This window comes from Calidris pugnax, unplaced genomic scaffold (assembly GCF_001431845.1).
Source record: "Calidris pugnax isolate Ruff unplaced genomic scaffold, ASM143184v1 scaffold13, whole genome shotgun sequence".
In the NCBI taxonomy this organism is placed as follows: Eukaryota; Metazoa; Chordata; class Aves; order Charadriiformes; family Scolopacidae; genus Calidris; species Calidris pugnax.
In genome coordinates this window covers 4264503-4280099 of record NW_015090810.1, presented here as the reverse complement: position 1 = coordinate 4280099, position 15597 = coordinate 4264503, and the positions used below count along the sequence as shown (strand labels likewise).

The following is a 15597-nucleotide window of genomic DNA, read 5'->3' as shown; positions in this document are numbered from 1 at the left end:
GGACTTGCAGGCTCCAAACACCGATAGTCACTCAAAAGCCTTGCTTTTTCTTCAGATTTTTCATGAAAAATTTCTTTGTCTAGGGGTAAAACTACTATATTTTTGAAATCTCCATAAAACTCTTGTCTTTGGGCACTAAAACTACCTTAAAATTCCTCCTTTGAGCTGCACCTAATACTTCCCATGAAAATTATCTCCTTCAGTACAGCTGTCTTGTAGACTACTATTGGTGGTAATTTTTTCTTGAAATTACTTGGGAGGATGCCTGTATTCTTTTCATGCAAGCTGCCTCTCCTCTGCAGTAGCACGTCTGTCATGTTATGTTATGTGTTTATTTGCACTGCAGGACCAAAAAGCCCTGGTTATGAACAGGGGTTAAACTATGATGAGTACTTGACGTGTCCAGGACATAAAGATGGCCTTTATGCCAAACAGCTTCTTCATATATACTTGTCTAGTTAGAATGGATAATTCTTCCGCATTATAGTTTTTGCAATTAATAAAGTGTGGACAGATGACAAGCCGGTGATTTTGAAAGGTGAGGAAGTGCAGGGGTAGAGACGAAGGACCTCTGAGAAGTCAGTGGTGCAGGATGGAGGCAGTAGGGCTGATGGTAACACAGCAAGCCATCAATCTTCTACTTCCTTGTGAGGCTACCAGGAAAAGCAGCAATTCACCCTAGATATTAAAGGGGTGTTGTGATGTCACAAAAATGGTGTTACATATATGCTCGATGCTGAGCTGATACTGCAGACTTCACACAGAGAATCAGCATTGGTTCATTTATTAATAGTGAATATCTGTAGTCTTCAGCATATATGAATGTCAAGTGTTTATACATCCCCAAATCCTTCCAATCTCTGAAGCACTGTTTGACAGCAATGACTCAGCTTCAGTTTGCATCCTTGCCATCTTTTTTATCAAAGGCTTGCATATGACTCTGTGAGGTTCCAGCCCTGTTTGAACGCCAAAGGGGAGACGGAGGAGCTGTGAGGGAAAAACATTGATTTGAAACAACAATCATCCACACAAAAAAGTGGATTTCTTACACTTCCCGTCAAAGTGCAAAGTTGTATGTTCCCTTCCATTTGCAGATCTGAAAAAAAATCACCATCTCTGATATGAGGGACCATTTTTGCTAATATTATTTCAAGTTTTCCTCTTTAATTCTGATCAGGAGTAGAGATTAGTGAAATACTCTTTGTACATTGAGCAGATAATTGCAGAGTAATTTTATAATCCTTTCTCGTTTCATTCTGTAAAGTCAGTTTGGGAGCTGGAAGAGGGGGAAGGAGTGGGAAGAGAGGAAAGGAGTAAGAGGCAGAGATGGGTAGATGGAATTTCTCCTGAAACATTTCTTGAACTGTATGCCCTGGAGAGCTCTTACCCAGTAACACCTTCCAGTTCAGTGTTTTCTGCCCACAGTGGAAAATAGCACTTCCTTTATATTTTCTTTTTTTACTCTGGTCTCCTGAGACAATATTTTTCCTCCTCTGTGTCATGGGCATAAAGAGGTGAACAAACCATCATAGATGTCTTTTGATAAATGGCCATCATTTCAGTTGTGGATTACCAGCTCTCTTTCCGACTCTGCTTTTTCACATTCCTCCTTCGCCTGGAGTCTGAAGCTAAACAGAAGTAGCTTGTCGTGATTGTCTCACCTGCAAAAGCTCCCTTGGTATCCATATACTCTTGCCATGCCTCCTAAAAATCCTGTCAGGAAGGGAACAAGCATCAGTCCATTAGAAGCCAGCCTTCTTGCCTGCCACTTCACACTTGTGTGTGATAGACAAACTGCTGTAACAGGAATCAGCTGCCAAAGATGGAGAATGTAAACATTTTGGTTTGCCTGAGGAAGGCTTTTCTGTACTGTTGCATATGGATGAGTTTTGCCTCTCCAGACTGAGAACCCTGCTCAAATAGATTATGATCAGTTTTGTCTAGGAGCCTACATTAGCATGTCCTGGCTCACTCTCATCAACCCAGATAGAGTAAAGGGAAGTCTAGACTTTGAACTTATCTTTCTTCATCCATTTCTCAAGGAAAAAACTATCAACATTTCTCAGCAGATAAGTTCCAATGTTTGTCCCTTCAGCACAAATCTATAATGCAATTTCGTGACTGCCTTTATTATGGCATCTGCCCACTGTCTCATCCACCTTCCTTCTATCTCAACCTCCCCTGAGTTATTTTCTATCATTCTGAAGAGAAGACCAGGGTCTTAAGTTGGAATGTGTGGCCCCAAATCACTTAGATGTAAGAACAGCTACACAGGATCTCACCTTGGCACCTTCTCTGCCCTGGTAGCTTCTGACAGTGTTCATGTAATAGCAAAATAAGAAGAGGAGAAAAACAGAATGGGTCCCCCCAAAAAACAAAATAAATTTTGTTTTCTTTTTGACCCCATTTGTCCTTTTGCATCCAAAGCATCCTATGGCAGTGAATTGTCTTATAAGCAACCTAGCAACCAAGCCAAATCCATCCCTGTGGTTTGATAAGATGTGGAGGATGGAAAATACACTTTAGGAGTGCAGAGACAATGAGAGATTAGTCATTGTCATAGTGTGCCAAGATAGGTATGTCTTTACCTGAACCTTTTGGCAGCCTCTGGAGGCAGTTCGTTCTGGCCCGTAGCTATCTTCACTATTGCAAAATATTTCATAATGATTAAGCTAAATTTTCCACATTGTAGCCTAAGTCCATTATTATATGGATTAGGCAAAGAAAGAGACACCAGTTTGGGCAGGAAAGCAGAGAAAAAGGAGATTCCAGCCATGAGAGGCAGAGAAGAGTTGGATGAGCAGTCTGAAATGGTGTTGTATGGGAGAGGTGTGACCAGGGAAGAGACAGAGCAATATAAGCAGGTAGAGGTTATTCTGTCTGTATTTGGACAAGTCTTTCAACAGAAGTAACACGGGACAAAGTGGTGTGAGGCAGGGTGGGAAATGCACATAAAGGTAGTTGCTCAAGGTAAAGAAAATGGTGATAGCCAGTTCTGGAAGCAGCTTCGTATTCCGAGTACACTTCCTTTGCTTTAGTTTCACAATATTCTTTTTAAGAGCTTCCTTTTCCATCAGTAATGTTTTAATAAATTGCTTAGGTGGACCTAGATCAGTGGATAGGACCTGGCAATGGCCAGGTGAAATGCTCTGCTTCTGCTGTAGTCTTTCAGTGTCACCTTGAAGGATTCAATGTCTCTTTTTCCCACTTTAATCTCACAGAGCAGAGAGGAAATATGTTAAATACTGGCAAATCTTCAGATATCAAGTGGCGGATACATTTGTATATACACACAGCTGATTGAATACATATTCATATCACTATTTATCATTACATGATAAAAGAGACTATACAGTATCTGTAGTAGGTAGATTTCTTGAAATAATTGCTGTTTGTGTTTTATACAGTACCCTCGGTACTGGTAGATTAGCACCACTGCACTGGTACAGAATTAGAACAACGACAACATGTGAATTTGAAGAGTGAGGAAAAAAGGAACTACAGCATTTCACTTGCACAGGAAACTGTTAGCAGGTCAATTTGATCAGACTACTGACCGGAGCCTAGTAGTGGCTCTCAGTACTTGTGTGGAAATTTATACCATGTGCCTACAGGAGAAAGCAGGTTGCTGTTACGCAACAGTGAGGGATAATTTGCACTTTATTTAATCTATGTGAAATAAATCTTCATAGAAAGCTATTAAGCAGGAGATCTTTGTTGTTCTTCAAACCATAATCCTTTTATGTTCTTTCCATCTGGTACTTTTTACTTTTGTGTAAAACAATCATTGAGTTTTGCAGGTGGAGAAATGCAGCATTTTATCATCTGGGCCAGAGAAAATGGAAATCCAGCATTTCTTAATTCCAGCTAAGAATGTCTGTGCAGAGATGGCCAAACAGCTTTGAGTTAGTTACCCTAATGCTTTTAGAAGTATATCCACTCATATTAATTTTGATGACTCAGGGAAAGAAAAGTGTTCTTAACATGCCTAATGGGATTTTTGGCCATCTTCCCAATAGCTACCTAAAAATTGCTGGGGTTATTGCTCAGTATTGATTTTAGCTATAGATTTAGCCATTGATTTCAGGAAGCCAGGGATGGCAGATGGACCAGCACAATAGAATGCAAACAGGATTACAAGGAGAAAAAGATTGTTGTGAAGATTACTGTTGAACGTCCACTAATTTCCTTGGTTCCAATTAGTTTCCAGTTGCACTGGGGATGTCAGGTAAGGAGGGAGATAGCAGCAATGCAGCAAACCACACTGGCTTGCTGATAAATTTCACCTTGTTGCTTCAAACTGTCAAGAAATGACATTGCCATCTGGATCTTTGCTTACATTTGGTTACATGACACTGGGCACTCAAAGACAGCCCTTACAAGGAGCTCTCTAGGTAGGAGTTTACTGACTGAGCATAAGGAGATGCTATACTTGAGAGACTTAGTGTGATAACTGCAAACCTAGTTAGTAGGTAATGAAGCTCTCTTTTTGCTGAGGAATTAGTGGCAAAGCAGAGGCTGAGTTGCTTTCTGTAATATCTCATTGTCGGTGGACAAAGAGGCATGTGAGATAGTATGCTTGAAATTGCCTACTATTAAACTGCTCTTCAGAGCTGGTCAAGGTTAGAAAGCTTCATGAAAGCCTAGAATGAAGGTGTTGCCTGACACTGCTTCTCTGGAGTGTCCTTGCATGTTGCTAAGGAAACAGGAAAGAAGATAAAAGAAAGATGCTCATAGTTGTTCAGATAAAAGAGTCTCAGATGAATGAGGGAGGCTAAATATTTTCTGTTTAGTAACAGGGCCAAACTGTTGCTCTAAACTACAGACCTCATTACACAGGGGAGAGATGTGAAAAGAAAACACATGACAGCAGCACTTTTGACAGCCTCTGCTGGATTCTTTTTTTCTTCATCTTGGTTAAAGCAGATCAGATGCCTTTGAATGCATGCAGTGCCCAATTTAAGTCCACCATCTGAATCCTGCGAAGGCAGAGAAAGCCTGGCTCCACCATCTCTATTACCTTCGTTGCATCTTTCTGCCCCATACACAAATCCTGTACAGGACTCTGTATGGCCATAATTAAAGTAATATTTCAACAGAATCCATCATGGGATTTTTACTGTACAACCTCCCTGTGATCTATTATCCCCATTTTCAAGGGATAAATGCAGACAAAGGAGGATTTAAGTGATTTAAAAGAAAGACGAAAAGGTGGAGAGGATTTTGACTGGCACATGAACTAAATCTACGTCACTAGAATTTCAGTATCATGCACTGCACCTTTTTATTCCTAAGCATTGTTTCCACTTGTATCAGTCTGCTACATTCCCCTTTATCACTTCTTGATTTGAGTTATGGCTTAGTCTTCTGTGTTGTTTGCCTCTGGCTTCCACTTCTCTCACTAGTAGTAGTCTGGCCCAAAGCCTTTAGCCTACAAAATAGCTCAACAGGATGTAGAGATACCAACCTTTTCCTATGACTCACAAGGGAATGCTGTATTGAAATCAGAGGTAGGAAGCTACAGAGGACTTGGGTTCCTTTGCTTTGCTTTTCTTTCAGCAATCCATCCTTTCCCTGATGTAATTTTATCAGACCAGGTTTTCATTGTCACTAGATGCATTTAAAAATAAAAATAAGAAAAAGCTAAGAGAAAATGCCATTGCATGGAGAGACCTGTGGCCATTGAGATGCCAAATAAAAGAATGGCAAGGTATTTAGCCTACTCATCAGTCAGTTCAGTTTCATGTAACTGAATCTTGGAGTCAGGAAGTTTATATATGATACAAATAAGTCTATGCCCTAGCTCAACGCATGTACTACAGAGAAGAAATAAGCAGTTGAAAAAACGTGAGGTCATTCATTAACAATCAAGACTGTGGTTCATTTCTTCCTTATAGCCACGCCACCCCCAAAGTTTCTTCTAACTTCTGGATTGCATAAATATAAAATTATTGTTACTCCTTTATGTGTAGAGAACCTTCAGTTCGTTATGTGTGTATGACATCTTCTAAGTGAAAATTCTGGCAGAAGGGCAACTCACAGGTTCTGAGTTACGTTGATGTTTCCAGCCTGCTTCTCTCCCATCCAGTCTTACCTGATATTTGGCTGTCTTTGAAACCAGCAGCGAAAATTATCACATTGAGTGCAAAGATCCTGATAAGCTAGCGTTTCCACTATCATGACACTGAGTTTGGCCATTTCAGTAAATTTCAGTATCTCTGTCTAATACCTCACTGCCTTCTAACAAAGGGCTTTGGGTCAGAGTGAGTGATGAATGGATGTGGAATGAAGAGAGATTTACATCCACTTTTCAATTAGTTTAAACCATTGTCAACAACTAGAGATGCAATGAGGAAAGGATCTGATTCATCAATACTGTGGGAACCTGCCCACATAGAAATTCTTTCCCTGGGATGGGAAGAAATGGTTCATTTGCAGGAAACCATGCAGTTAAAACAGTTTAAGTATACTGTAACTGAGCTAAAATGCTTTTTTTTTCCCTACTTAATGATTTGGAAACAAGTGCTGATGTTTTTTTTTTTTTCTTCTGACCTACTTCTTATTAAATTGTATTAAACAAGATTAAGTCTGCATTTGCATCAGCAACAACATTTCACAGTCAAATGCTGGATGACAGAAAGAGCTAGCTTACTTTCTCTCCAATTCCATGCCATGAATCAGTGAATTAATTTACCAATGGATGTGGAGAATGGTGTCAAGAAGCCGGTTTTATAACCAGCCATCAGTGGTGTGCATTGAAATTCATGTAATGAGCAAATCCATCAGACAGACAAACTGCTCTGAAATTTGGGCATTGCAGAAAGTGGAATGAGAAGTCCCAATCCCAATTCCCAAAGGACAGTATCTGCCAGTATTGACTTATATGATTTTGGTTTTTCTGGGACACTTCATGATCTATTATAAAATTTTCCTTTATTCGTGTGAATAATTCCTGTGATACTCAGTAAAATAACTTGCACAAATAAGAAGCACTTGCTTGAATAAGAGCTACAGAATTGGATCCTCTGGGAATGACTTCAGCAGGGGTTCTTAAAGAATCCGTCATTCTTAGTGAAAATCATAGACTTAGTTGATTAGAAATAACACAAAATTATACACCATTTGTAAATCTTTACTATCACTTAGTGTATATCTACTTACAGTAAGCATCGTTCTCAGACTTATTTCAGTGGAGCCTGAAGCCAGAGAAAAGCTTACACCTTTCAGCTGGCTGCCACAGAGGCCTGAAATGGGCGGATAGCAGAGGTCAGTCATTTAGCACAGGCGGAGAAGTCACCGGTGCAGCCGGGTGACAGGGGACGGGAAATCAGAATGCACCCGAATCTCCCTTCTTTTTGGAGCTGTCTAGCTCCCGAGTGTGAGCTCAAATACCAGGTATCCAGGAGGGGACTATTGTAGGAAAAAAACCCTCTCCAACTCAATATTTTATGTATATGTATAGTATTTATCAGATAGAGCACTATGAAAAAAACCCTAGATGTGAGCACTTGGTCAGTCTGTCAGCACTAAAGGAAAGCTCACTAAGGAAGGCAGCTGTGTTTAAAATAGAAGTTATATCTGAAAAAAAAATATTTAAAAAATTGATTTAGATGAACCTCATTCATGTGTGTTTATTAAACTTGAAGACGACAGTCTGGAAGTGTGAAAAGCACCTTTTGCTTCTCGAAAATCAAGACAATCTGACATCAGAAGTTTTGGGATGTGAAGCAACCTACAGGGTTTGACCCACGGTAAAGAGCTTCAGAAAAGGCAACGAATGCCAAGGGCCTCTGAGGGAAAGAAGGGACTCCAAGATGTCGTGATGGCTTAATTACCATATTCTCATGGACTGAGTAAAATTACTGCAAGATTTCTGCATATATATTGCTGTTGAATTGTAGTCTTTAAGCTCTGAAAGACCAAGGCACAATAGTTCCAAATATCACATCCAGGGAGTCACCAAAACTGAGACTCTGAGTACATTAAGCTGTGTACTTACCATTAGTACCATTCATGCTTCTGTGCCTTCATTGATGAACATATTCCTGGCTCCCAAAAGTCAGCTGCTGCTGTTACAGACAGAATTGCAAGCAAAGTTTTGTATTTCATAACCCTGAGCTCAATACCCGTTATTGCTCCTTATGGCAATTTTAAAGATGTGCTTTATTTAAATAAGCTTTTCTTCATTGAAATAACTGTAACAGATGTTTTATGTTCTATTTGTTTTTGCTATGTGGTAACACTGCAGAGAGTGATTAAATTAACTCCCCAAGTAGTATATTTCTAGGGTGAAACTAAAGATGAAGAAATCAAAGCATATTTCCAAGGAGAAGTCAAGCATATATTCCAGGGACAGATAGACTGGTAGTGCTACTTTTACTGATTCTTTAGATGGTGTCATTGTTTGCAGTGAAAAGTGTGCATCACATTCCCAAGATCTATAGGGCATCTGTGCATGTTATCACACTGGGGATAATGGAGTTCAATTAATACTAAAGCTATGGCTAACTTATCTTTGTTCTCCTGAACCACAATTCCCTGTATTCCTCTACTTTTCATACATTTTTTATATCAATAATATTTTTCTACTCTACAGATTAATATATATCACAATTAAAAGTGGTATTGGAGAAGGGTATTGGGTCACAAGACTAGAGTGAAATTACTGTTCGTTAAAGAACAGTAATAATTTATTTAACAAAATGAAACAGATATAAAAAAATCTTATTAGCAATTTCTTGAAGTTGGGTCATGGAAATTTCATTACACTGCATACATTTGATAAGCAAGGCTGGCTAGGAATATGTCTTCAAAAAATAATAATAATAAAAATATTATCTATTTTAAAGCTCTTTGTATACTGAGGAAAAAAGCCCAAACACTGTACGAATTCAGTAGTGAAGTACCTGTCATGATTTTTGCCTTGCTTGTCATCATTAACAGAACAATAGATCCACCTACTAGTTCACTAGCACCATGACAAACTGTGTTATGTCAGGATGATAACTTTTCTCATCTAAATGAAAAAAGAAGTCAAGAAAATGTCACCATTCTCAGACTGAAGTCTTCTGACAAAACAAAGCTAATGACACCACGACAGTCTTTCTCAACAGATGCCTTTTACTATAACTTTGATTTGAGAAACATGCTTTGAACACAGGATATTCTGGAAGGCATTAATGGGGATATCAGGACTGATTCTATTCTCTGCTTTCCAAGTCTGGATATATGAAATTGTTTTGATTGTACCTCCATTTGAGAACTGAACCATTTTGGTTGGGCAGAATATATTTAAGTGTGAACTTAAGAACTTGTACGCTAGATCAATGTAGGATTACTTCTATCTATACAACACATTTTTGTGCAGAGTATCTTGTACCCCACCCATGAAAAAAAAAAAGTAATAATGCCATTTGAACTGCTTTTAGGAGAGCTAAACACTACTTGAGTTGAATTATTTCAACCTGGACAAAGTTCTAACAGAGGGTTTGGTTTTGCAAGCTGTTGAGATAGTAAAGTTAAAGGTACTTGGTATCTCACAAAGTTAAACTCAGAAATGCCAGAAAACAGGTTGACATCAGACGACTGATGATGTCAAAAGACAGGAGACAGAAGATAAGCTGAATTATATCAGACATTACTTGCTACATATATTGGGCTATTATCCTATACAAAGAGAACTAATGTTGAAAAAAATAAAAGCCAATAGAGATTAAGGCCCCTAGAAAAGCTAGGTTGAATGTTACATTGATACCTCAGTCAGATAAAAGATGAGGTCACAGTTAGGAAAATGGTTAGTTTGAAATAGTTGACACTTCCATTCCTGCACCTTTAGGCTGAGCTGTCGCTCTGCGTGTGGCTGAGCCTGAGCTCCCTGCGAGGAGGATTGTGTCACTGGCATGGTAGGGTCCTTCTCAGAGCTCTCAGCTCTCCGTTTTGCAGAAAAGGAGCAAAAACACAGAGAGATTAATGCAGCCTCTGCGAGGTTGTTCTGGAAGTCTGAGGTAGAGATAGGATGTGCTAGGTTTCATGCTACCTTTCTGACCATCTGACTGGGAATGAGTGCTCATCATTTATTGTCAAAGAAATAACTGGAGGTAGCTCAGCTAACCTTACCAGCTGCTGTTGTTGCTTTTCGAAATCTACATAAAGCATTTTCGGATCCCTCCAGTGTGCTTCCATGGCTTCTTAGCTGTGCTAAGAGGATCCCTATGGTGTGCTTCCATTGTTTCTTAGCTGTGCTATGAAACCCAGACAATCCATATCTCTTCTCTGCAGTGCCATCCTGCCAGTGCGTGCATATATGCATCTCCTTCTGAGGCACGTATGCACACATGCTTCTGTTCTCTTTGTACATCTTTCCCATTCCTTCGCATAACTTATTCATGCCAGTTTGTTATCAAGTATTGTATTTCTGACCATTTATTATTTAGTGGACAATAAGGAAATGGAAGAACACAAAACAGCACAGCATGAGGAAAAAATACAGCAGAGAGCTGGTGGACTGGGTGGTCGTATCTGGTAGACTCAGGGAGATATTCCAGATTACTCCCTGCCCTGTCAGATGTTATTGCTTACTGTGGGGCTGATTCTATAAGCGCTTGTGTGCCAAAATTCCAGTCACTTTCTGTAATGAGAACTGGCAGCTTCAGATTCTTGGAGAACAAGGTTTCCTTCAGCTAAGTGAAGGGGTGCCCCGGGCCCCTTTTCAATCTCTGCATATGCAGTTGTAGGTGACCAGTTTGTCGACACACTGAATGACACCTGACTGCAAGCCTATAACGAGCATTACTGAAGGAACTGAAGCTGTTCACAGGTTTAAAATAAAGTATATATACTGTCATTAACAGGATCAGGATCTGAACTGATATGCTCTGTGTGTGTGTGTGTGTTTAGTGCACTCTCTATGTCAAGGTAAGCATTTCTGCTTCCACCACTGTTCTTTCAGCTTAAATGACAAGGGTGAGAAATCTGAAATACGTATGGGAATGTTAAAAGCTCCAACAAATTTTTAATAATTTAGAGGAGTAATTTACCTCCAATTGAATTGTACCTTTAAAAAATGTGTCTTGTTTACCACAACTGTAAAATGTCTATTTTTTGTTCTCCTATGTCTTATCTTCTGCTGAATCGGGAAGGTGGACAAGATGGCCAGTCTCTACAACATACATGTCCGCACAGGTTGCTTCTGTAACACAGGAGCCTGCCAGATACATTTGGGTATAAGCAATGAGGACATCCAAAGGAACCTGCAGGTTAGTTTGTTAATGAGATTACATGATATATTGCCCATGGAAAATACCTGGATTCCAGGACCCAGGAGACATCTTCTGGCTCTCAGTTCTGAATTTCCTGAAGGATGGGAGGTTTGAAGGGGAGAAGAAAATCTGTCTCTGTATAAAAAAAAACCCCAACCCCTAAGTAGTTAAGGGATAAGGTAAGTGCATCATGTCCTGTGGTTTTGAGTCTCTGCAACTTTAAGAATTAAAGTAAATTTGATTTGCTTTCTCTGACCTTTCAACTCAATTGCCAAGAAATAAATGAATTGAAATTCAATCCATTGAAATGAGGTGTTGTCATCAGGTTCCCTGATGAAGATTTCTATGTTCAAACTGCTTGTGGGAGAAGACTTCTTGTTCTCAAGGGTCCCTGGAGAAATGTGGTCAGTTTTCTTAGGATGTTAGGTAGGAACTCATTTACTTGTTTGCACAGCAGGAACCTCTCTCCTCAATCAATCAATCAATACTTGGCAGAAGTGTTACGTGTATATTAACAGATGCAACCTAATTTTGCAAATGTTGCTTCTGCTCCATTGTGAAGGATTAAAACTACGTGAAACTGCATTAAAATATTTACTACTACTGTATTGCATGCTTTGACATAGAGGGTTATTTTTAAATTTCTTCCTGCATAAATTCATTGAACTGTGACATTTCTTACTTTAAAAAGCCGTCATGTAAATAATCTATTCACACTTCCATTTTTGTGTAACAGTAATGTGTAAATAAATGAAATTCTGAGGAAAAAATACAAGCCACTGCAATGCTGACTTAGGACTAAATCCTGTGTCCATTGGTGAGCTAATGTTAGATGAATGAGCAAAGAGGGTCTCTAGCTTATCTCACTAGGGGTAAGCGGCAGCATTCCCTGACCCACTTACTGAAGGGAAAACTTCTACGCTAAAGGAGAGTTTTCCAGAGAATGCTGTATGAAAGACATATCAGATGGAGAGGTATCTATGCAGAGGTTGTTATCTGAAGCCTTTTTCAACAAAGATTTTTCATGAGTGGCAACCTGTGCTCTTCAAAGGAGGAAGTGCTAGGGGGAAGGAAAGCTAGTTCCCTCCATCCTGAAAGTAGCGTATTGACTGGATCAGCAAGACAGGTTTACTGTGTAACCAATGACAAGGGAAGTCACTTTGGATGTTGGAGGTCTAGGTTCAAGCCTCTGTTTTGCTAATGTCCCAGTATAGCTATCCATTGGACTATTTAACAAAAGCCATGAATAAGCCACTGATAATATAAATTGAAACTGTTCTGACAGCAAATATCAAGAAAACTGCCCCAGGAAAATCAGCAGTCTCATGGTTTGTTCACTTATCTGAATGTAATATCCCAATTTAAATCCCAGTAAACTATGCAGGTGATATTGGAATATACTTGGAGACTGCCCTAGCTAACAGGCCATCCTGGGACATACAAACTTCTGATTCTTGACACATTTTTGAGAAGTCTCTCTTGCCTTAGGGTAGAATAGGACAAGCATCTCAAAATTATTTTCATTCCAGCTTGAGTAAGTAATAAGATACTTGGGATTTTTTTCTCCATTTTCTCTTTGTATTCGTGAGTTAACTTTGTATTTTGGAAAACAGCTTTTCAGGTTGGGATTAAGAGTCTTGTGAATAACTATGTAAAACTGGAGGGAAATAAAGCAAGGTCTGTCATAATAGCTCCCTGGTTTTCTTCCTGTTTCAAACTAGGCTGGCCATGTCTGTGGAGATGATGTAGACCTAGTTGATGGACGTCCCACTGGTTCTGTGAGAATATCCTTTGGCTACATGTCTTCTTTTGAAGACGCACAGACTTTTTTGAAATTCATCATAGCCACCAGACTCTGGAAGTCAGACACTGAGAATGCCTTCCAATCCTCTGTTACAAAGCTGACGAGAGAGTCTGTTCCAAATGACCACCCTTCCTTTAACAGTGCGGATAAATTGTCTCCAATACTGCACATCTCGGACAGAGAACTTGGGAAAAATTCATCTGCAACAATGACAACTGTCAACTGGCAGCCACCGGAGGTTGAGAAGGAAAGCATAAGGGCAGCTCTTTCTGAGACTGCAGTACCAGCATGTAGAAGAGGTGGCAAGCCCATCACTGTCACCAACATTTACCTCTACCCAATCAAATCCTGCTCTGCATTTGAGGTATGTGCTTTGAATCATTCTTAGGTGTTCTTCTCAACCTTGTGTTTTTCCTTACTCCTGTCAGGCATGTCAACCAGGAATAGAATGTGAGATATTAAAATATTAGGGATGAGATATTAGGAAGCATTATGTGGGTACCTGTTTTTCCTTTTCTCCAATTTCTAGGATCAAGTCCTACATGCTAAAGTACCGTGAAGGATTTTCAATTAGGCTGAAGTTACAGGATGCAAACGTGTCTTCTGCTCTCCTCTCCCCCCCCGTCCCCCAACAGACAAATCTGCACATAATATGCAATCTTGAAGAAAATAGTTGGATTTGCAAAACTTGACTAAAATATAATCAAGTAATTAGTATGCTTTTACAGAATGACATGTGATGGACTTGTAGGCATTGATGGGTAGGCAGCAATTGAGAAATAACTTGATTAACATGTTATAATTGAGAGGAGGCTGATTTACATTACAAAGAAATGTTATCATTAAAAATACATTTGCAACAGAAATATGACATTTAAGTGTTGCTGCACTATTTGAAAGTTCACTCTTTGAAGATTTTAATTGCTTTTTTACTAAGTTAATAATATCATCACCTTAGCTGTGACTTTTTTTTTTAAATAATGCATGATGAAATAGGTGTATGGCTTACACATGACCTAGAATGTGACTCCTCTTAGTACCATACTGGGAAGTGATTTAATGAATGTCAATAACAGTATAACTTTCCCTATGAAAATTTGTTGGTGTATGTCATTGTCTCACATCTGAGTGAAAATTGGGGTCAAACCCAATAATAAATCACCTGCATTTAAAATATGGCTTCTCAGCTGATTTGATCATAATTTATTCTTTTTTTTCTTAATGCAAAAAGAGGCTGGGGAATTAAAGCAAACACTTAAATGATCAACAAAACATCTGTATTTTTAAATTTGGTTTGGCTTGTGATGTCTTTAATTCAAAGGCACCATCTTGAGCATTAAATGAGACCTGAACAAACAATTTCCACCCCTTATTAACCTCCCACTAAATCAAACTGTTTAGAAAATCAAAGTGATCCCACATTTAATGTGAAAATATTTTAACCTTTGTTTATGTGTTGCAGTTATTATAGCTGTATTACAGAAACCCTCTACAGAAGCTTCTGAAATATGTTGTAGCAGTATTCAGGCCCCTTTGGGGTTAAATTCTATTTTTAATGTTCAGGAAGCTGTTGTGAGATACATACCACAACATTCAGTGCTAGGAAAGTGCTTTGAAGTGATTGTGGCCAGGAGCAGGTAAGACATGAGCATGAAAGCATGAAAGAAAGCTTATGCTTCCTCACAATGTGAGCCAGGTTTCTTCTCGTCAAGCTCTCTGAGGGTAAACGACTCTAGGTGATAAATTTATACAAAACCGGTACTCCATGGCAGACAGAGCTGCAGTTTTATATGGAGAGGGAAAATTCCCATGCCTCATGCATACTTCTTGTGCCAGGTGTCTGTTAATAGGCCCAATATAAAAGCAGGGTTCATCTTACCTCAACTGACCCCTCTGAAGTCAGATATTTTTCAGTAAGCCGTTAGAGATGGATGCCTGCTAATTCCTTTTATCATAAAATAGGCATCTGCAGTAGGAAAAATGAATTGTTCCTGGATGTTTCTGTCTCTTTCCATTAACTACAAGAGGAATCCAAGGCAACTTGGACTACACACCTAACACTAGCTGATTTGAATAGTTTAAAAATAGATATTAATATTGCAACTGAATTATTAATTTTAGTTTTGCATGTCTAGAGTCATTTTCAAAATGTGTTTTAGTATTTTTTTATAGCAGACCATCAGCCACATTAGAACACTGTCAGCCAGAGCCTGTATTGCCAAAGAGTAATATACAATTAAATATATTCTGGATTTAGTATATAGTATTGGAAGGGACTGGAAGTTCACTATAAATAGCATTTAGTTCTTCTCCTCCTCTTCCCAAAGAGCATTTTTTGTGCATTTCCACTTAGTTCATAGAAGAAACATGAGTAGGATTTTCTATATTGAAGTATTTCCCCAAAGAAAACATGTTTGCTTTTGTGATCTTCTTCTTGTCCACCAGGCATTCTTCATTATTTGTCTTCCCAAAAGTCTGAGTGGCACTTCTAGACCTGTTGTACATTTATAACCAGCTTCTGAAAGATCTGTCAGT

General features: G+C 39.0%; 1 protein-coding gene across 1 annotated transcript in view; it reads left to right on the top strand.

Annotated features, from left to right (window-relative positions):
* The window catches only part of MOCOS (molybdenum cofactor sulfurase), a 206320-nt gene that overhangs the window by 159853 nt on the left and 30870 nt on the right, over positions 1-15597 (top strand). The window contains exons 8-9 of the mRNA XM_014938434.1: positions 11139-11255; positions 12980-13426. Coding sequence (XP_014793920.1) covers positions 11139-11255; positions 12980-13426 — 564 coding nt within the window. The remainder of the gene's footprint in view (positions 1-11138; positions 11256-12979; positions 13427-15597) is intronic.